This window comes from Malaclemys terrapin, chromosome 9, assembly GCF_027887155.1.
Source record: "Malaclemys terrapin pileata isolate rMalTer1 chromosome 9, rMalTer1.hap1, whole genome shotgun sequence".
NCBI lineage: Eukaryota > Metazoa > Chordata > Testudines > Emydidae > Malaclemys > Malaclemys terrapin.
Window position 1 is genome coordinate 39674682 of NC_071513.1, and position 22266 is coordinate 39696947.

The 22266-nt window shown below is 48.0% G+C and overlaps 1 protein-coding gene across 1 annotated transcript; it reads left to right on the top strand.

Annotated features, from left to right (window-relative positions):
- On the top strand, positions 1-21611 carry LOC128842940 (mitochondrial fission factor homolog A-like). The gene is given in 8 exon segments (XM_054039296.1): positions 1-46; positions 49-78; positions 8538-8765; positions 10445-10611; positions 12596-12681; positions 15339-15485; positions 18197-18275; positions 18933-21611. Coding segments are annotated over 8 exon segments (915 nt in total). The 3' UTR covers positions 19065-21611.
- The last annotated feature ends 655 nt before the right edge of the window (positions 21612-22266 follow it).

Sequence of the window (22266 nt, forward strand, 5' to 3'; positions counted from 1 at the left end):
ATGGGAGGGATCAGGAATTCTGGGGTTGACATCACCATCCAGCTGATTGCAAGGGGCCGGAAGAAAAGTTGTTTACAGGTTAGTAAGTTTCATTAACAAACTGGAAATAACACAAAAATACCATGAAACTAGTGAGCTGAAAGGGGGACAAAGCTGGCTAGAGCAAAGGTGGGGTGGGGTGTGTGGCTTTAGAGAGGGTAAACAATGTAGGAAAGCTTTAATTTCCTTTCTGGAGCAATTCACTCTGGGCTTGTCTGGGCTAACTATACGTACGATTCCAGCTTCTCCCTCTTCCCAGCCGCGGCCTGACAAAGACATCAGGCTCCTGGCTTAGCTTGCTTGACTTTACCCGGGCAGGTATGTATGTCTGTGACTTGCAGGGAGAAGTGTGTTTACAGGGCTGCCCTATGTTCCAGGGACAGGATCAGGACGGACGGACGGACGGGGGGGGGGGGGGGAATGGAGCATAGGCGATTGGCTGCCACCTAAGGTGAGCTGAAAACAAATCTCTCTCCTGACTGGAGTTCTGCCTCTTGATTTCAGCACAAGTCTGGTGCAGTTTACCTTTGGCTGTTTCCTACCAGCTGGGGCTGTATTGTTTTCTGTAGGGAAAATTAAACACGTATTCTTCAAACAGGGCAAAGCCAGCTCTCCTGTTCCTCATGGCTGGAGCTTAGCTCTTGCTGTTTGTGATATTACAAAGTCCTCTCTTGTCCCCTCCTTCTCTACTCTGCTTCCCCTGCTATTGCTGTATGTGTCGTTCACTTCCTTGCACAGAGAGTCCACCTGCCTTTCCGTCCTTGGCCTGATGCTATGCTGCAAGCCAGGCTGCTCCCAGAAGCCTTTGGCACCAAGGGCAGAGCTTGATACCTTAAGCAGGACAATGCACTTGTTTCCGATAGCATCTCTGCTACTTGAGGTGTCCCGGAATGCTTTCTGCAGGGACGGGTTACCTGTGGGAATGTAGTGACTGTACAGGCAAATATAGCAGTCACTGGATCAAATTCCAATCTGGTGTAGGCAGTTGTCAGGAGAGTTACTTCTACCCCCGCCGGCTCAGAATGTGGCCTGTTAAGCAATCAATAATAGCTCCTACCCAACTGCCACAGTTCATGGGGGTTTAATGAGACTGAGAACAAAACCCTGGTCATCCTTTACTCTCCGTGTCAAGCACATGACATCTTCCCAGTACAGGGAGCCCAAAGTGAGCTTGATTTAACATCTGATCTAAAGAATGGATTCGTTAGCAATGCATTGTCCCCTTGCCAGTGCCTAGAAAGGTTAGTGTTTGGGTCAAAGCTTGGTGGGGGGGAGGGAGAGATCTGAAATACCCCTCAGTGCTTCCTGTCCCCCAGCTCTGTCAATGCACCTCTAGCCTAAATCTGAGATTAGTGCCTCCTGCTGTCCCCCTGCTAGGCACTCTCAGCTTCATTCATGCACCTTAGCCCTCCATGCCATGCCATGCCATGCCAGTCCTGCCCACCCACTCGCTCTGCCTATCCATTTCAATCCCAAACCTCCAGCACCTCTTGTTCATCCCTGGGCTCTCCACACAGCTCTGCTAGTGCCCCTTTGCCCTTGCCCTGCAGCACCCTGCATTCCAGTAATAGATGTTGCTTCAGTGTTCTGGTCCTCTCTTTACAGTAAGATTGATGCCCATCTGCTAAGGACAAAGTTGAGGCCAATGAAGTCACCTCCATGTGTGACTCGAATAGGATTAGACCTTATGTCTTCAGAGGAGAAGGGCAGATATTCCACAGGGTCTTTAACGCACAGCCCATTTAAACCCCCATCCAGCACTTGTGCGGTCACATTACCTGGCGAAGTTTTTCATGCAATAGGGGCAGGTGGTTCCCTCCAGACAAGGGGCTCCTGAGTGCCCCCCTCAGGAAGGGTTGTCTGAGTCAAAAACGCTCTCTGACTTTTGATGCTTAAAATGTAGAGAATCAGCCTGAAAGCCACTCCTGTTCTGCTGATGTGATGGGATTGCTCTGTGGCTGCAAGAAAAGCCCTGAAGAAAGTTTTTTTTTTTTTTTTTTTTTTTTTAAAGCAGGAAATCCATCTGCTTGAGTGCTTCATTCTCATGTATTTTGACAGCTAAATTTTGAGTCTTAATAGTCTGATTCTCCTTGGGGCCTACGTCCTCATTCCCCTCTGGTCCCTGAGCTCTTTGGCAGCTGTGATATTTCCATTGGTGATTAGAAAATGAACAGATCTTCCACTGTGCATGAATCCAGCATGGCCTTATTTTAATGTCGGTTTTCTAACTACCCACATTACTTTATAACACAGCGAAAATCTGAAGGAAAATACCATAGATGGCATACACTACAGTTGTGATCAGTGAGCTAGGGGTCTAGAGAAAGGGTCTCTGTGACTCTGGCATTTACTTAGTCTTTTGGCCTACAAGGGCCTAGATCTATTGATCTCCAAGGCTCGCTGCAAGAGACCTCTATTTTTTTTTTCAGGATTTTGGGGGCTGGGAGAGATGAGAGGACAGAGCTAGCTTAAGGATGTGCTCTGCAGGCCATTAGGGGATAGCAGTGTTGGGTACGTGCTGTTATAGGTTGTAACAGATTTTTAGAAGTGCCTGTCACTGCTTTAGCATCTGCATTCAGGCCCCGATTCAACACAGCAGCTAAAAACTAGTCTAGTGGATTGGGACTCAGAAGATGTGGCTTCTATTCCTGTCTCTGCCACTGGTTTGCTGGATTATCCTGCGCATATCACTTCCCCTCACCATGCCTCAGTTTCTCCCCCCACACCTTGCGTAATATCTTTATATTGTAAGGTCTCTTGGTCTTTGTTAGGCCAAAAAGGACCATTTATCATCCTCTATTCTGACCTCCTGCATAACAATCTATGAATGGACTTAATCATATGCATAAAGTTAAGCAGCAGCTGTATTGCTTTTCTGGAGTGCCCTGATGCCACTATGTAAATCCATGGTACGCCCACTCTGTGTGCAGATTTGGTTGTCCCTTCTCAAAAAAGATATTAGAATTGGAAAAGGTACAGAGAAGGGCAACAAAAATGATTAGGCACATTAGGAACAGCTTCCACAGGGAGAGATTAAAAGGATTGGGACTTCTCAGGTTGGAAAAGAGATGACTATGGGGGGGGGGGAAGGTGAAGATATGATAGTCTATAAAAATGTGACCGGGGTGAAAGAAAGTAAATAAGGAAGTGTTATTTACCCCTTCACGTAACACAAGAACCAGGGGTCACCCAATGACACTAATAGGCAGCAGGTTTAAAACAAACATAAGGAAGTATTTCTTCACCCAATACACAGTCAACCTGTGGAACTTGTTACCAGGGGATGCTGTGAAGGCCAAAAGTATAACTGGGTTTTAAAAAGAATTGACCCTATCCTCCATGAACTGACCCATCAATGGCTATTAGCCAAGATGGTCAGGGACGTCATCCCAGGCTCTGGGTGTCCCTAGCCTCTGACTATCAGAAGCTGGGACTGGATGACAGGGGATGGATCACTCTGGGCCACCTGGCATTGGCCGCTGTCAGAAGACCGGATACTGGGCTAGATGGATCATTGGTCTGACCCATATGGCCATTCTTATGTTCTCTTATTCTTATAATGGGGTTCCAAGGAACAGCTCAGTGGAGGATGCCATTGTATTGATGCTTGTCAGCAGAAGCCTCCGCTTTGACACTGTGGAACAGACCTGAGGGGACGCAGCTCCCTTGAGCATCCACTTGAAAGCAGGAGATTGTCCCAGTTGATGTCTGATAAGTTTCTATTTTTTAAAGTAAAGATTTGACTTGATTTAATGAAGAGAGAACAGACTGACTGAGGCAGGTGGTAAAGGGAGACTGCTGAACATGATGGAAACAGGGGTCACTTCAGTTACCTGGTCCTTCCACCTCACCCACTCCTCTTTCTGTCACCTGCTGTGCTTTCTCATAAGCCTGGTTGTGAGCTCTGGGGCAGGGATTGCTTGTTATACTATTTGTACAGCACCTAGTGCAAAGGGGCCCTGATTCTTGATTGGGGGGGGGGGACTGCAGGTGCAACCATAGTGCAGATAATAAAAACTTGCCCTCTGATAGCTTTGAAAGTCTCCTGCAGTAGATTCTTTGGGCCAGATTTCTGGGCCTGGTCGAGCTGTGCTCAGTGAAGAACCTTGAGTGAGGGTCAGGATGGGGAGTGGCTCTAAAGTCCCTGTTGGCTCTGTTGATCCTCAGCCCACCTGGGGGATGAATCAGCCGCCGGTATGACTTTGAGAAGCATGAGGGCTGCTCTGCATGAAGCCATTTAGTCTCCTCTGCCAGCTGAGGATGGCTGCAGAGCATTGTACTCTGGCTCCACGCTATCCCAGCCCACCCAGGGTGCCCCCTAGGTTTGCAAAGGAATGGGGTGCATTAGGGTTACCATATGTCCTCTTTTTTCCCGGACATGTCCGGCTTTTCGGCAGTCAAACCCCCGTCCGGGGGGAATTGCCAAAAAGCCGAACATGTCCGGGGAAAATGGCGGCTCTGCTCCTCCCCGACTCTTTGGCTTTGTTTAAGAGCCGGGCTGCCCGAGCGCTACCAGCTTCGGGCAGCCCCCGTGCCTCCGGACCCTGCGCCGCCGGAGCCCGGGAGGGGAAGTGCCCGGCTGGGGGCGCAGGGTCTGGAGGCATAGGGGCTGCCCAAAGCCCGAGCGCTACCGGCTTCATGGTTTGCCGGGCAGCCTCCAGACCCTGCGCCACCGGCTGGGCGCTTCCCCTCCCGGGCTCCAGCTGCGCTGGGGAAGCGCCGGCCGGGGGCGCAGGGTCTGGGGGCTGCCCAGCAAACCCTGAAGCCGGTAGCCCTGGGGCAGCCCTTTCCCCCTGGCTGGGAGTGGGAGGGAGGAGGGGGCGGAGTTAGGGGGAAGGGGCGGAGTTGGGGCGGGGCTAGGGGTGGGGAAATGGGCGGAGGGTCCTCCTTTTTTTTTTTTTTTTTATTTATTAGATATGGTAACCCTAGGTGCATAGAACTGGCTACCAGGGCTTTACAGCACCCTGGGATTCCCCCCGAGATTGGGGCAATCCCCAACAACCCTGTGCTCTTTGGACCATCCGAGTGGCACAAAGGCACTGGGTGTATGGGCCAGGATCTGGCCCTTTTACCCTATGCAGCGGCAGGCTGTCGAGAGCAACTGCCTGGCTGATTATATTTTCCAGTTAAATTTAATGACCCACTAGACACCTTTTTAAAGTGACCAGCCCCTGCAGCCGGACAATAACTATTTGAAATTCCCATCTTGGCTCAGCAGAGCCCTTTTTCTCTCCCAGAGGGAACCATGCTTCCCTCCTGTCTGAGGCCAGCCTTGGGCACAGCAAACCCCCAGGAACATCTGCTGAGCCAAGCCTCTGGCCTCTCTGATTGTGCTGCCTTCATGTTAGTTTTGGGGGCTGTCTGTCCAGCCTGTGAGGGCGAAGGGATTGGTGGGGACTGTCTGTAGGAAGCAGGGATTTCACAAGGAGAAGCTGCCATCTCTGCAGGGTGGCGCAGTGCCATCCATTGCCCTGACACCTCTGCGGGTGTCAGGAGAGGGTGGGGAGGAGCTTGTGGGGTCAGAGATGCACACAGAGCCGAATGCTTCGGCACCATGGTGGATTCAGAAGGCAAGCGGGTGGGTGACTGGGCAGAAAATCAAGGTAGTTCTACTAAAAATAGACCTGGGGCGTAACAAGGTTAGGCCCAGGTGCACTCACTTGTGTTCCCAACACTTCCTCCTCCCTTTTGGTGCCTCAGCTCCTCTTGCCATCCTTCGGGTGGTCCTTCTCCTCTCTGAGGTTCTGAGCTGCATGGTGCCCCTGCTTGGCTCCCTGGGGAACCGCAGCCTTTGTTATGGAAATCCCTGATCTAGCAGGGGACAGGGTGTGTGGCGGAAGTGCATGGCTGGAGGTGTGAAGTGGGAGGTAGCAAGGATGGCTGAGAAGAGGGATCAGTCTGAGATGTGACTCTGATTGGATTCTCCATCTCTTCTGTCTCCTCTTCCCCTCCCTCCCTCTATGGAAATAGCTTCCGTGCTGGCCTGCTTCTCAGTTTTCCCTCTCCTTGCTTCTACTGCACCTATAAAGAGAACAAACTGGGGGAGGCTTTTGGGACAAGCCGTGCTGCATGTCTTCTTCCCTGCTAAAATCCTCCTTGGCCATCAATGCCTTCTCTGACACCTGGCTCTTATACAGTGCTTTACATCCAAAGAGCTTTACAAAGGGGGAGGGGGGCAGTGTCATCATCCCCATATTACAGAGGGGAAACTGAGGCACAGGGCGGGGACGTGACTTGCTGAAGGCCTCTTAGGCAGCTGGGAATAGATCCCAGTTCTCCTGAGTCCCAACCCAGTGCTCTATCTGCTTAGCTATGCTGCATCCCCTGTGGCAGTGTGAGCTGGGGAGCCCAAATCATCTTTGTGCTTCCCCTCCACTCCCACCCCAGAGAGAGTTGATTGCACCACAAACATGAATGAATTTGGCATTCTTTCCCTAGTGCAAACTGGGGAATGGAGATGTGGGGGGGCTGTGACTTATCCAAGGTCACTCAGTGAGTCAGCTGCAGAGCTGGGACTGGTACGCGGTTGCTTTTCTTCCCAGCATTTATTCTCACTGTCTTGCAGCCCCATGGAGAGCACCTCTCTCGACCTGACTTACTGCTGTGCCTAGCCAGTGTGGCTTTGTTCTGCGAGGTTTCTAGCTTCAAAAGAGCAGCTGCTGGGGGGCTGTGGCTAGACCCGGTGCCCATCTGATGATATTAATTTTCTCTAGGGAAAAGGAATTGCGCTGTTTAAAATAAATCCACAGTAAAACTCTCTTGGCTGGAGAAATATGCTCCTTGAATCCTTCCTGGGTTGGTCTCCAAACTCTCCATTACCAGAACTGCTCCCCTCCTGCCTTTCATCTTTTTTTGTTACCCTTGGGGCAGGGCCCATAGATTTCCCTCCCCTCCCCCATTGTTGTTCATTAAGCATATTTGTCACAGACATGCCTAGGAACTACCCAGGTTCATCACCCCATCGTGCAAGGCACTGTACAGACACGCTAGTAAAGCTCCATGTATATTTACAATGTTCCAACCACCCAAGCCAGACCCTGCATGCACCTCCTGGATCCCTGGGGTTTTCCCCACTTACCCCTTCCCCACATCTAGACCAGATCCTCTTGTCACGTTGGGTGCTGCTCTTCAACCAGCGGCTGGCTGCAGAGTGGTGCGAAGTCCCTGTCACATTGTGCTCGGTGGCAGAGGCCTGTGGGCCAGCCTGCCATGGAGACTTTGTGAAGGGACAGAACTATCCTAGGGTTACCATACGTCCGGTTTTTCCCGGACATGTCTGGCATTTCGGCAATCAAACCCCCGTCCGGGGGGAATTGCCAAAAAGCCGAACATGTCCAGAAAAATGCCGGCCGGGCACTTCCCCTCCTGTGGCGGCTCTGCTCCTCCCCTGACTCTTCGGCTCTGTTTAAGAGCCAAGCTGCCCGAGCGCTATGGGCTTCGGGCAGCTCCCTTGCCTCCGGACCCCAGCCGCCGGCCGGGCACTTCCCCTCCCGGGCTCCGGCGGCGCAGGGTCCGGAGGCATGGGGGCTGCCCGAAGCCAGGCAGGAATGGGTTACCTAGGGAGGTGGTGGAATCTCCATCTTTGGAGGTCTTCAAGGCCTGGCTTGACCAAGCCCTGGCTGGGATGATTTAGTTGGGGTTGGCCCTGCTTGGAGCAGGGGTTGGACTAGATGACCTCCTGACATCTCTTCCAACCCTAATCGTCTATGTTTCTAAGAGACTGTGACTGTTTTCTTTTTAAAGGCCCACAAAGGCTGGTTTTCTGAGCAGCCCTATTGCAGAAAATTGCTCTGAAAATGACAGCGGGGAATTCATTTTTGTTGAAATTTCCCAGGGGAAATTTTCAGCTTTTTTCCCTGGAAAAAAAAATAATGGCTTTTAATAAAAACTTGACATTTTCTGTGTGGACAGAACACTCTTCATGAAAAATTCTGAATTGAATTGAAAACCCAGTTTTCCCTCAGACAGTTCTGGTGGAAAAATTTTGCCTGGCTGTACCATGTATACTGTGCTCTTTCCTATGGACACTTTACTTCTTTCTTGCTCATTTCTTTACTGCTGAATGTAGATGTGAGAGAGAACATGCTTTTTCCCCTCCTACAGGAATTTTCCATTTTTAATCACTATCAGAATCTTTTTGTCTCCTCCCACCAGCTAATTCTTAAGGTGTGCTGTTGCTTGGCTTTTAAAACATAGCATCCATTTTTTTTTTTTTTTTTTTTTTTATATTGATTACTCTGCCATTAGCCTGCTGGGTGACCTTGGGCACTGCATTGCTCTGAGCCTCAGTTTCCCCAGTATCATCCCCATTTCACAGATGGGCGCCCTTGTAAAATGCTTTGAGGTCTGCCAATAAAACTCACTGCATGAGAGTTAGGGATTATTCTTACATTTGCATCTTAAATTGTGCCCACCATGGCAGGATGTGAGAGTGTTTGGTGTTGATAGCTTTCTTTCAGTGCCGTGCTGGTGCTTTTTTTTTATTGTGTGACCTCCAGGCTGCCAAAGTGAGGCTGGGAATGAAATGACAATGTGGCCATTTCGGGGCCTGGAGGTGAACCGAGCCCCATGTGACCTGAGCTTCATGGAGGCCATCAATCAGCGCATGCAGGTGCCCAACAGGCTGAAGATGGCGGATGAGTCCAACCTACTGGATGAGGAGAGAAAAACTGAGGAGCTTCGCCCTTCCTTCCGGATGCACATCCCTGATAGGCTGTTGCTGGCAGGTGATGGAATTGGCCGGCTTTGATTGGACATGGACTAGCACAGAGCATAGAATGCAATGGACTCGGTGTAGCATCCGCCATTGGCTGATCCTGATGCGCTTTGCCCTGAGTGGGGACAGAGGATTTGTTTCTGAGAATTGCATCTGCTGCTGCAGTGTGAGGCAAAAGATCTCAGTGTCTTCCTGTAGCATGAGGGAGGTGTGAGGAGGAGTGTAAGAATGATGGGGAAAGAGTGGGAAGTGATGTTCATCACACACTAGTAAAGGTGCCAGAGGGCCCAATGGCAGGGAGGGAATGGGCTCCAGAGAGATGAGAGGTTACACTTTCCAAGTGTGGAGAGAAGATGCAGCAGGAAGAGGCAGGAGAAGGTAGCTGTGCAGTATGGAGGTTTAGCTGGAGCAGCATGAGTCCATGGAGAACTTTGAAAGCCATGTGGGAAATTGTGGATTAGGTCTGGAAGTGTAGGAAGCTAAAGACAGTGATTGAGGCAGGACTAATATAGCTTTCTAGGGCAACAGAGTAGTCCTGCTGCTGCATTCTGGGCCCTAGACAGCAAGGACCCAAGAGAGACTGCCTTTTCTAAGAGGAAGTGCAGGAGATCTGAATGAGGGTTAAAGCAGGCTCAGGGTGAGGCTGGGTTCTGGCAGTGCCTGTGGAGGTGGTGACAGGCAGGTTTGCAGATGTGGGAGCAAAAACGTTTGGGATCCAGAATTGCTCTGAGTGTGCAGCCTCAGGGGCAGAGGGCTTGAGGTAGTTAGTGAGCGTGCATGCACTCAGAGATGGATAGGGTGGTGGAGGGAAAGTTCTAAGATCCTCTTGGTGCCACTCAAGCTGGCTAATATCCTTGAGTCCCCGCTTGGGGGAGGCGGAGCTACGACCCGCTTTATCCATATCTTTCCCCCTCTCCACCTCTTAGTAGAGTCTCCTCCTTGGGATGCCAGGTAAACAAGGACCCAGGGCCCCTACTCTTTGAACACTAACTCCTGAACTGCAGTGTACTAGCAGCTTTGGAGCTGTATAGTAAGTGACTTTCCTTCTCCGTGCTTTGAGAGGAAGGCTGGCTTATCCTCTGCACAGCTGGTGGTGTGTCCGAGGAATGCTTGTTTTAGAGACTTGGAGCTAAAACTCTGATTGGCTATGAGTCGGCATGTTCAAACTGCTGCCATCAGTGCCCAAGAGCCTCTAAGGCCCATGAAAACAAGTAGAGCCGAGTAGGGGCATGGTTAGACTTTGCCTGAAGCAGTGAATGTCTTAGTCAGAGGAGTTTTGTCATTGCTCTCCATTCAGATTCCGGGCCATGTGGGTGTAAGAATTCCGGCATGGGATTTTCATGTGCCTGTGGGTGAGTAGTGCCTGTTAATGACACCTGCCCCTCTTTCAGCTAAGCAGAGAGTGCTCCAGTGATTACTGGAGGGAGGTGGGGAGGAAATCCTGAAATGGATTTCTATGGGACAACCTGGAACAGGCACTGGATAAAGACTGCAGACAATGACTGTCAAAGCTGCAGGGGGGTTGGGGGGTGGTTTGGTAGCCATAGAAACAGAGTTGTCCAAATCCCTGGGAGAAGCATCACTCCCCCTCTTCTCCTCTGCCCCCCCCCCCCCAAGTCTGAACACAATGCTGTTATGTTCTGGGACGTATGCAAATGTTTCTAACTGCCCTCTCTTTCCTCTCTGTAGAGATGATGGATGATAGTCGAAGGCCTCTCCTGTTGGACCAGCTAAGGCAGCACCCCTCTATTGTTGTGCATACGCTTCAGGACCCCTCCACCCAGCCCGCAGGATTTGGGGAGCTCCTGTTTCTGGACACCACAGCCCAATCAGGCACCCAGAAACGCAAACGATCGGTACTGTATCTAGAACAGATGTGGGCACCCATAACAAGGCAGTCTCCAGGAGAAAAATTCCTGGGATAGTGAAATGTCCTCAGTGTCCTCTTCCTTCTGCGTCCCATAGCTCACCTGCTAGTGCCCCATACCTGTGATGAAGTCCTGATTTTAAGTGACAAGACAGACAACGTGTAAAAGGAGAGCTCCCACCTCTGCAGAATAGATTGATAGGATGACTTATGTTGTAGTTGACTCCTATGAACTCTGGCTCTGTCCAGAGCAAGAGATCGTTGGAAGGGTTCTCTCTGAATTCATTTTTGCCCCACCACTAATGTCCACTGCTGTTATCTCCTCTGGGCAGAATGTGTTCTGGTGCCACTTTGTTTCATGTGGTGTGTCCAGTGCTTAATTTGTAACGAAAGAGGTGTCGGAGCTCAAGCAATTTTTTTTACAGTCATAACTGATGCAGCAAACCTAGAGGTGCTGGGGCTACAAACTGCCAAGCCTAGAGGTGCTGGGTCTCAGCCCTGGCACAATTTAAGCACTGGGTGTGTCCCAAATATAGGCCAACTGGGCTGTGGGATCCCTTTTCAACCCTCCTACTGTGTCAAACAGGAAAAGAAGTTTAGTTTTGTCAGTACTTGGGATCAAAACATTATTTAAAAAAATCCAGTATCTGATAATCCAGAGACAAATCTTACTCTAATACAAAACTAACCTAGAAGAAATAAGCTGTTTCTGGTTCTCCAATGCTTACAGTTAGAGACTTGCATCTTTAGTCATCCAGACCATCCAACCAGGCCTTCTCTAAGGTGCCTTCACCCATTGGAGCGCTACAGGAGTGTTAGGATATGTAGAGCTTAATTTCTTTCTCTTCAGAGCTCACTCATTCATCTAAATGCCAGCTCCAACTTTTCTGGCTCCAGTCAGGCCCTGGCTGTGAAATGGAACCAAGGGAAATGCTTCCACAACTGGCTGTGAAAGGAAGCTACCAAATTTCATGCAGCTCTACTGTGGGTGATAAGGGAATGCTGCTGCTGGGAAGGGACGACATTGTGTGGGATGGTCACGTATGCACTTCAGGCCCAAGGTCAAGGTTGTTTTATACAACCTGATGGTAGCGAGAATATTTCCAAGAAAGGTTGGATCACTGGGCTGCCTTCTCCTATGGAATGGCAAAACTCTATTTGTTTCTCCCCCGTCCCAATGGTATATTTTAAGCCGCCTCCGTATGCTGTGGCAGGAGGCTAGTCTGTGATCAAACCAAGGCATAAACAGGTCAGTCTAGCCTGGCTGTCTGAGCCAAATGAAATGCAAGAGAATAAACAAACTTCAAACGAGGTCGTATACAAATTCTTTCAGCTTCAATAAGGGGTTTCATTTGAATATGATGTTTGCATCGAGACGGAGTCCTTATTCTGTATTCTCATGGAGCAAGGCTGATCATGGGCAAGGCTGGTGTGGAGATGTGTTCTGGCATATGCTGTTCCAGGATCTAAACACAATATGTCACATTAATACCTTTATGGCCTGAATGACTGTATAATTATGACATAATGTATTCTGTGTTGCACTGGATAAGAAGCGGGCTAAGATAACTACTGTGTAGGCTGGGAGGCTGTTGCATAAATAGGTTATTATTATGCTACCCCAGTGGCAGAGTATGAATTTGAAATTGTTGCCATGGTCCTTAATCAAGGCAACACTCCCATTGATGCCAGTGGGTCTTTACTGGAGTAAAGACCATGGGATCAGGCCCATGTAGCTGTGAAAGCACATTCGTTTAGCATATTAACACTCACTTGGCACTGCAGTTTCACAGTAGCTATGATGGGGCTGCAATAGAGCTGTAGCAATTCTATTGAATTACTGGGGTTGTTGCCCTCTGCTGCCTGCTGCCCCTGGCTGATGATGGCAGAGCATAGGGGATGCAGTGGGAACATTGAAGAGGAGAATGACTCCGTGTCAGTACTAATCTCGTTTTGTGTATGCGTTCTAACAGACCCACCATGGCAGACTGCGGAAGGAGAGAACTCCGAGCGAGACCCCCCAGATCGCCTTGCGTAGCATGAGCCGGAAGCCTGACCGGTGAGAACTGCCAGGGGCTAATTCACAGGCTGAGCATTCAGCCTCTTACTGTGTTCAGATGGTCCATCCGCCCGGCAGCACTCTCACACTATGGGAGGCATGATCCCCATCAATCTAAGGGTATTGACAGGCAGCGGCATGGAAGAAAGGGACCAAGCCCATGTTGGCAAGTTCTAGTGAAATGCTCTTATTAAATGATGTCCCAGCATCAGATGATCCATCCTCTCATGTGTGATCCTCCATATGAGGTGCTCTCAGCTCACTGAGGGCTCAAGGCCTTGTCAGCACTTGGCCTGACTATCATACTGAAAGATGTGGCTGGTGCCTGGTCAGCCTTAACCAGCTCAGGCTGGACAGGCCATGTTTCTCATAGCCATGCTGACCTCCCTCGTTGATCTTTAACAACGCGCTGGCCTTCTCTCACACAGTCCATCTGAGAAGGCTGGAACTCTTCACCAGCAATATGTTAAGACTCTGAACACCTTCCTGAGCTAGGTGTCATCTCTGTTTTACTGAGCGGTTGCCCCAGTGTTACACTAGCACATCCGTATTAGAGCCAAGGATAGAACTCAGGTCCACTGACCCCTGGAAACACAATCATCCTTCCCCTTTTGCTAATGCTGTGAAGGCTATGAAGGCTGACTTTCTGTGACCTCATTCACAGAAGCTAATAGTCGGATACCACCGTGGTGAGTGAGGTATAAGCAGATGGGTCACCAATCTATAGTCTCTGAGCTGGTGATCCTGGTTGAGTATAACTATCATAGAATGATAGCAACAAAGAGCTTGAAAGATAATTTAATCCAACCCCCCACTCCAAGACTGGACCAAGTATATCTAGACCTAGACCATCTCTGATAGGTGTTTGTCTAACCTGTTCTTCCATCATTGGAGGTTTGTGGGTTCCATAGCCTCCCTTGGTTACCTATTTCAGTACTCAACTATCCTTAGACTTAGAAAGTTTTTTCCTAATATCTAATCTAAATCTCCCTTGCTGATTACTTCTTGTCCCATTTTCGGTGGACCATGGAGAACAATTGATCACTGTCCTCTTTATGTATAAGAGGGGTAGCCGTGTTAGTCTGGATCTGTAAAAAGCAACAGAGTCCTGTGGCACCTTTGAGACTAACAGACGTATTGGAGCATAAGCTTTTGTGGGTGAATACCCACTTCGTCAGATGCATGTACACCCATGAAAGCTTATGCCTCAATATGTCTGTTAGTCTATAAGGTGCCACAGGACTCTTTGTCCTCCGTATAACAGCCCTTAACATATTTGAAGAGTGTTAGCAGGTCTCCCCTCAGCCTTCTAGTCTCAAAATTAAACATGCCCAGTTATTTTAACCTTTCCTCATTGGTCAGGTTTTCTAAACCTTTGATCATCCCTTTTTTTGTTGTTGGTTGTTGCTCTCCTCTGGACTCTCTCTCGTTTGCCCATATCTTTCTGAAAACATGGTGCCTAAAACTGGCCACGATACTCCAGCTGAGGCCTCAGGGCTGAGCAGCATGGGATAATTACTTTGCTGGTCTCGCATAGGAGACTTCTATTAATACCCCCCAGCATAGTATTAGACTTTTTTGCAGCTGCATCACATTCTTGGCTCATAGGGAATCACTGATTGAATACTGCCTCTAGATCTTTTTCAGCAGTAATACTGCCTAGCAAGTTATTCCCCATTTTGTTGTTGGGAAGGAAAAAATAAAATGCACAAGTGCAGTACTTTGCACTTGTCTCTATTGAATTTCATCTTGTTGAATTCAGACAAATTGTCCAATTTGTCCAGGGCATTTTGAATTCTAATCCTGTCCTCCAAAGTGCTTGCAATCCCTCACAGCATGGGGTTATCTGCAGATTTTATAAGCATATTCTTCACTTCATTATCCAAGTAATTAATGAAATATTAAATAGTGCAAGACCCACAGACAGACCCCCTGATGGACCCCACTAGATACACTCTCCCAGTTTGACAGCAAACCATTGATAACTACTCTTTTGAGTATGGTCTTTCAACCAGTTGAGCATCCACTTCATATTCGTTTCACCTAGACCATATCTTGCTAGTTTGCTTATGAGAAAGTCATATGGGACTGTCAAAAGCCTTTGTAAAATCAAGATATCACATCTACTGCTTCTCTTTCCTCCCCCCCTGCCCCCAGTCCACTAGGGCAGTAACCTCATCAAAGAAGGAAATTAGGTTGGTCTGGCATTTGTTCTTGACAAATCCATGTTGGTCATTACTTATGACCCTATTGTCTTCTAGGTGCTTACAAACTGATTGTTTAATAATTTGGTTCAGTATCTTTCCAAGTATCAAAGTTAGGCTGATTGGTCTATAATTTCCTGGGTCCTCTTTGTTCCCTGTTTAAAAAAACAGAAGGTACTATGTTTGCCCTTCTCCAGCCCTCTGGGACCTCACCTGTCTTCCATGAGTTCTTGAAGATAATTGCTAATGGTTCTGAGATTAAGTGTCCATTCCATGATGCCTGGGTGTAAGTGAGACGGTACCCTTGCTAACTACATTCCACTGTAAGACTTGGTGCCATCATAAGGATACTGAGAACAACCCAATCCTGGGTCCCCTGGCGCACCGGTGTATAGGGAGGGGAAATGCAGCACAGAAGGGAATAACCAGAATGATTCTGTATATGCCCTGCAGGCCAGGCATAAGCCCACTACCCAGCCCCCCATTCCCCCAGGATGCCAGGATCTACTCTCCACAGAACATTTTCCAGATGGTGTACTTCCTGGGTCACCTACTCTTCCACCGTGTTAAGAAGTCTGCCCGAGACCAAGCGCAGCCCAGGTGACTGTCTGGCTTGCTTCAGACCTGTATCCACACAACTCTGTGTAGGCGCTGTTGCTTTCCTCAAAGACATAACATGGCATGAAGCGTGTGTGTACTTTTTAACCCATAGGGGGCAGCACAGCAGGAGAGGAACTGTTCAGAATATTGTCTTGGGGCCTTTCATGCTCTTTGTTGCTTTACACCCCAAATTGCTAGCCTATCATGTCATGGCGAGGGGAAACTACCTGTGCAGTCAGCCTGGACCAGCCTTTGAGTGCAACCCCCCCCTATACATTAAAGACACTCTTAAATATATTTAACACCATTATAAATGCAGGAGGCAAAGGGTTTGGGGTGGAGGCTGACAGCTCACAACCCCCCATGTAATCACCTCGTGACCCCCCCTGAGGGGTCCTGACCCCCAGTTTGAGAACCCCTGGCCTGGACTATCTGAAACTCTGAGCCAGGCCACCTGCCTCTGCTAACATCAATAATTCCCTTGACTGTCCCAAATTAACTAAGGCCTCCTGTGACATGCACGTGACTCCAGCTGTTACCTTAATGTTACACGAGTGCTAGGGTTCTGCTTTTATGCTGCCTAATTGATTTTATCAAATGGGTTCGGGGTGGGAAAGGGACTGAAAATCCAGAGCTATTTGGCAGCAGATTCCATGATCTTGAGCCTCTGACATGGGTTTCTGATCCAGCAGCTCTCTTCTCTGCAGGGTTTATAAGCTTTTTAGGCTCCCAACACCAGTGGCTATAACTCAGTCATCCTTCAATTCCCTTTCAGGATTCTGTTATGCTGAGCTATGCAGTCCCTGGAATTTGCACATCTGTGTTGTCAGCAGGCTAGGACCGCTGTAATCAAATGATTTTGAGGAAAGACAAGGGAAACAGAAGTTATATTGTATAGACACAAAGTGACAGTCAAGCAGCTTTAAATGTGTGAATAACGTTCTTCAAACCTGGCTTATTTTTGGAAGTCTATTTTCTCTACAAAACCAGCCTAGTTTGAAACGGAGTTTTGGCTATTTTTTTTTTCTCTTGGGTGAAAAGTTTATGTTCACACATAATACAAAATTACAACTGATTTTGCTCCATTGTTCATAACCAGAAACAAACCTTTGGTAAACCTGCTGCTAGATAACAGTCTTGAAAGTTGTGTCACTGGAAAAAGGGAGTTAGAATTAAAGGTAATTTTCAGTCTATACCATAATGGGCACTACCTAGACCTGGCATGATTTTTTTCAATGAAAAATTGTGGGTTGTTTCAGTTGTTAATATTTTATGTCTGGAGACATCAACACTGCTGCATCACAATTTTTTTTTTTTTTTTACTTATGTCGTATTATAGAGCGTTATATGAAGATATAATATTGATCAGCATCCATTTCCTTAAACCTCTTCATACTGTCTTGGATTGTGGTGTTTTCCCCAGAACAAACTTCGCGAACGAATTCAAATCCACAGAGATATCCTGTCTGTTTTATATGTTATCAAACATAGTCCACATTTTGGGCCAGAGCCTCTCAGACCAGGTAAATGGGAGCATTGAAGTCAGTGGAATGACATCCATTCATACCAGCTGAGAATCTGGTTTTACAATTACAATGAAATGTTTGGAGCACTGTGTTAGAAAAGTTGATTCTGCAAATGGCAACTCCCTTTTACCCAGCCTATCCCCTCTAGTCCTGTCCGCTGACTTTCCTGAGACAAAGCTGTTACTCCCAGTAGCCCTGCAGAATCAATGCAGCTATAGGAGAGCGAGCTGGAGTTCTTTCTGTGTCTCACATTCATAGGATCATAGAATATCCGGGTTAGAAGGGACCTCAGGAGGTCATCTAGTCCAACCCCCTGCTCAAAGCAGGACCAATCCCCAACTAAATCTTCACTACTGGTGGTGTAAGAAGCAGACAGAACACGGATGGATTTTTTTTTTTTTTTTTAGGTCTCACGTAGAATTTCTTCTGAAGGCAATAAGGTCCTTTGCCTAGTGAAGTGACTCTGCTGGGGATCATGCAAAGTAACTAGAGAACCCTCTTTTTAACAGAGATCCATGGCTCATGCACTGGGGCAGATAATCACCATTTGTCTTTTTTCCATTAAAAAAAAAAAAAAAAAAAATAGCAGATTTATACATTATGGACCAGATCTTCTGATTTACACCAGCACAGATCCATAGAATTCAGTGGAGCTATGCCAGTGTATGCCAGCTGAGGCCTTGGCCCTGATTTGTGTTTTCATGGGCCATTTTTGTGTGTATGTGTGTGTGTGTATATGTATGTGTGTGTGTATGTGTATATATATATACATGTAAAATACACACACATATATATATATGTAAAATACACACACACACATTGGTAAATATCACATTCTCTATGCTCCATATGTCTACGCTCTATAATGAGCTTCTAAGAATATAGACATGGCTGTATAACACTACCCATTGCAGCATGCGCTGTATATTTCACAATGATGGTAACAGAGCTGCATGTTGATAGGATTTAAGTGGCTGTGGTTGTGGTTAAAAAGACATGCTACATCTTCACAATAACATCTGGTGTTTTTTTCCCTCTGTTTTTGATTTCCCCATCCAACAGGTGTGCTTTTTGCATGGGTAACCCTTCCCTCACCTCTTCCTGTCTGTGTACACGAGCTGATGTGATTGCATTCTCTTGATCTCTGTTTGCACATTTGCATCTCTCTGTTTTCTTTCTTCCTAGCTCCCAGGACACAGGGCCAGCCTCAGAAAGCTCCCTGGAGGAGATCGGCGTGACTGACATTATAGCCATGAGGAAACAGGTGAGAAGGAGAGGAGACGTTTTGCAACTGGACTCTGTGAAAGCTGCCTAAGGGATAATGAGAGCAGGTACTAGTAGTGGGCTCCTCCACAGCTAGCGTTCTTTAATCCCAGCTTCTCCTCTTACACTGCCCTTGAGGGTACCCTGGATATCTGTGGACTCCTCTTGCAACCAGTGCTCCTATACTCGAAGCTGGCTGTAGGGATTAGGGTGACCAGACAGCAAGTGTGAAAAATCAGGACAGTGGGTGGGGGTAATAATAGAAGCCCATATAAGAAAGACCCAAAAATCAGGACTCTCTATAAAATCGGGACATCTGGTCACCTTAATAGGGATTTTACTGTCCTAAAGCAGCTGGGAAAGTGCTTAACCCTGGCAGACTCCAGTCACTGACATTAAATGGCCCCTGATGCTCTGCTGGACCCTAACATTTTGCTTCCTGCTGTATTTCTGTGGTCCAGATGACAATTATTTCCACACCAGGACAGTCTCTCCTGCTGGGAGAGGTAGACCTGGAGTAGCTGTGAGCTCCTGCGCCTGCACTCTGTGCTGTTGGACCAACCCTACAGAGACCTCTGCTGGTAGAGGCTAGGGGCAGCTTCCTTTACACCCTCACTTGCTGCATAACTTGTTACTGACCTGGCTGCTTTTTCTGCAGTTGAACAAGATTTCGGGGAGGCTGCAGACTCTGGAGGAGCAATGTACTGGCTGGCGTCAGAAGGAGCTTCTGGTCTACTCTATGTTAGTCTCTGCATGTCTCATCAACACCTGGCTTTGGCTAAGGAGATAAAGAGCCCTACCTATCCCAGGAGAGACAGCGTGCGTGTGTGTGTGTGTGTGTGTGTGTGAGATTGGGAATCCTCACTAGAGCACTTATGAACAGTAAACTCAGTGTGCTTCTTAAAGTGACTGGCCCTCTTCTCCTAGTGTAGATTCCCTGCAGATCTGAGACCTTTGGCCCCCGTTGAAGTGAAGATGAACAGACGGTGATGTACCTGCAATGCTGGAGGAAATAGGGTGGGGGGAGAAGTGAGAACTGTAGGGATGGGTTCTCTTGCCTGTGCAGCCAGTGACTATGAGGAGATGTTTGGGAGGGGTGAAGAAGGCTTGCTTATAAACAATGAATTTCAGTCTGTGTCCTGCAGCCATGTTGCTTTGGGCTGTGGCTCTATCCGATTGCTACTGCTCTATAAATATTAACTATGGTGTTGTAAGCTGGGTTGGGTCAGTACCTGGATGGGAAGCCTCCAGAGATATCCCAGGTATTGCGAGTAGTAGCCTTGGTCGTTCAGTAGGTGGTCCTCTAGTTCCTTGTGATCTGAACTGGCACCCCAGCCCGCTGTTAGGGGATGCTAGGCTGCTATTGGTGCCATCTTTCAGAGGAGAGACAAAACTGACATTCCGGGCACCTGTGGCCATCAGAAATTCACTGCATTTTGGACATAGTCAGCCCTGGTCTTCTGGCTAAATTCCAGCCAGATAACTAAACTTTGACTCCTTAAGATTCCCCTGCAGTTTTATTTAGGCCCTTCTGCATCTCCTGCCCTAAATTTGTGTTGGATGGCTGTGCACTTTTAAATGGTTACTATGTCTCATCTCTGGGGAAGGCTGCATTATTTGTGGTGGGTGAAGCAATCCATATTTATTTAGCTTGTAAGACATAGTGGTATCCTTGAGGCTGCCAGGGGATCTGTAAGACCATTGTCAGTGTTTAGGTGCCTGGACGATGACTTTGGTATTTGGGTGTAAAGGGGGGATAAATGGGATCTCCTGCTCAGCGCAGATCAGCTGGATAATAGAATGGTTTATCAACTCTTGTAGCACCATGCATTCCAGGTGCTGGGCTGGGATAGAAAAGAATTGTTCAGTCTCTGTGCTGTGGTAACTGATGTGGAGCTGTTGTCAGTAAGACATACTGAGCAACTGAAGTGGCCCTAAGATGCTGACCAGGACAATTCTTGGCTCATTATTGGCTAAAAAACTGTCATGTGATGAGTCTGGAAACTGCAGCCATCTACCTTCTTGGATCTCAGCAATCTTCTCTTCTGGAACAATGGTAACCATTCGGCTCACGTATGCAAATCACTTGCAACCCACCATGTTTTTTGCAGAGGCATCTAACTTCACCCCTCATTTCGAATGGTGGCTGTATGCAGCGATATTTATATAGCGCCAGCATGATAAGCACTTTACAGACCTGTAGGAAGACAAGAACCTGCCCCAGAGGGCTTGCAGTCTAAACAGACAAGGTACAAATCCAAGAAATGGGATGGATGGTATGTAGCAGGAAACAATTGAACTGAATGGTGCATTTTAGTGTGTGCGCTTATATCGTATACTCTCACAGCAATTCATGGTTGTAGTGGGGGACACTTCCAGTTAGGGGTGTGTGTGTGTGTAATCATTACATACACCTACATTTTGGGCCAGAATTTTAGCCAAGTTGTAAGCAGGCCTCTCTTATTCCATCTATAAATAAACATGGATGCAGTTTAGGTCATTTAGATATGTAAGTACCTGATTTACTGGCACAAGTATGTAGAGGTTTAAATGACTTACATAGCCAGGCTTATAAATCAGATACTTGGGCACCTAAATGATCGACCCATAAATAATTGTGGGTGCAGACTGTGCCTCAGGACTGAGCTGAGGAGAACATCAAGATTTATTACAGCAGAAGCTGAGATCTGCTAATTGTTCAGCTGTCTCATCACGAAATGATGGTGAGTGCCTGGGGTGGGATGGCTGTCTGCCTACAGGTGCTTCCTGCATCTCAAGGTTAAGGGACATGGGTGAGGGAGTATAGCAGGGATCTTCTAGTGCTTCTGTCTGGGTTATTCTAGGGTGATTAGATTTAGATTTTTAGTCTGCAGGGCTGTCACTCCAGTTTCTCTCATTTCTTTTTGGGTGGGGCCCCCAAAGGGGACCTCCCATTCCAACAGGGATCAGATGGGCCTGCTCTTCTCACTGTATCACTCCAGTTGCATGTAATGTCAAGAAAGAATCTGCTACTATTTTGCTGGAAGTGTGTGTACTCTTGTGGTGGTCTCCTCTTCTCAGGGGTGAGGATGTTTGCGGTGGGAAGCCATGCTTCCCAATCCAGGCTAGAGACTGATCCTGTGGGGCGTCCAGTGCCCTCCCACTCTTTGAAATCATTTGGAGCAGGGGTCACTCAGCAACTTGCAGGATCAGGCTTGTTGTGTCTACTCAGAGGGCAATTGGTGAGCAGCTACCAGGGGTGAAATATGGATTTATTTTGTATAAGGCAAATGTCCTGCTGATCGTATGTGTGTATAAATCTGGAAATATCAATCAATAAAATGCATTTTTAAACAAAGGCAGTGTCCTGTGCTAGCAGCTCCTTGGATAAGGGTGCTATGACCCCACACCTCCGAAACCTGGATCTTCCCAGGTGACTAGTGCTTCTCTGCTCCCACTCAGTAGCTTGCTATGAAGTGATGGAGCAGAGAGACCATGAAACCTGAAGCTACATCAGGGATGCCTTGCCAGGGCCCTGATTGGAGGAACACAGGGACTGCTGATTGGTCAGGGCTTCCTATTTAAACCCAAAGAGAGGTATGGGGAAGTGTCTGCACAACTAGTGACCAGACATCCTGCTATTAGGGGCTTTGTCTTTTATATATGCAACTATGCTGCCCCCTCCCCAGGTCTCCCGATTTTTCACACTTGCTATCTGGTCACTCTCTGCACAGTTAGGCTCTCTGGCTGCTACATTGGAGCCTGCCTGTCTGACTCCCTGGGTCCTGCCCTGTTTCTGACCCTTGCCCCTGGGCTCTAGCTCTGACTCTTGGTTTGACTCCTGCTGTAGCTACTGGACCTGGCCACCTGCGTCCTGATCCTGAGAGGCCACCTCTCAACCCACTCACCCAGTGGTAGGGTGACCAGACAGGAAATGTGAAAAATCAGGACAGGGAGTAGGGGGTAATAGGAGCCTATATAAGAAAAAGACCCAAAAATCGGGACAGTCCCTA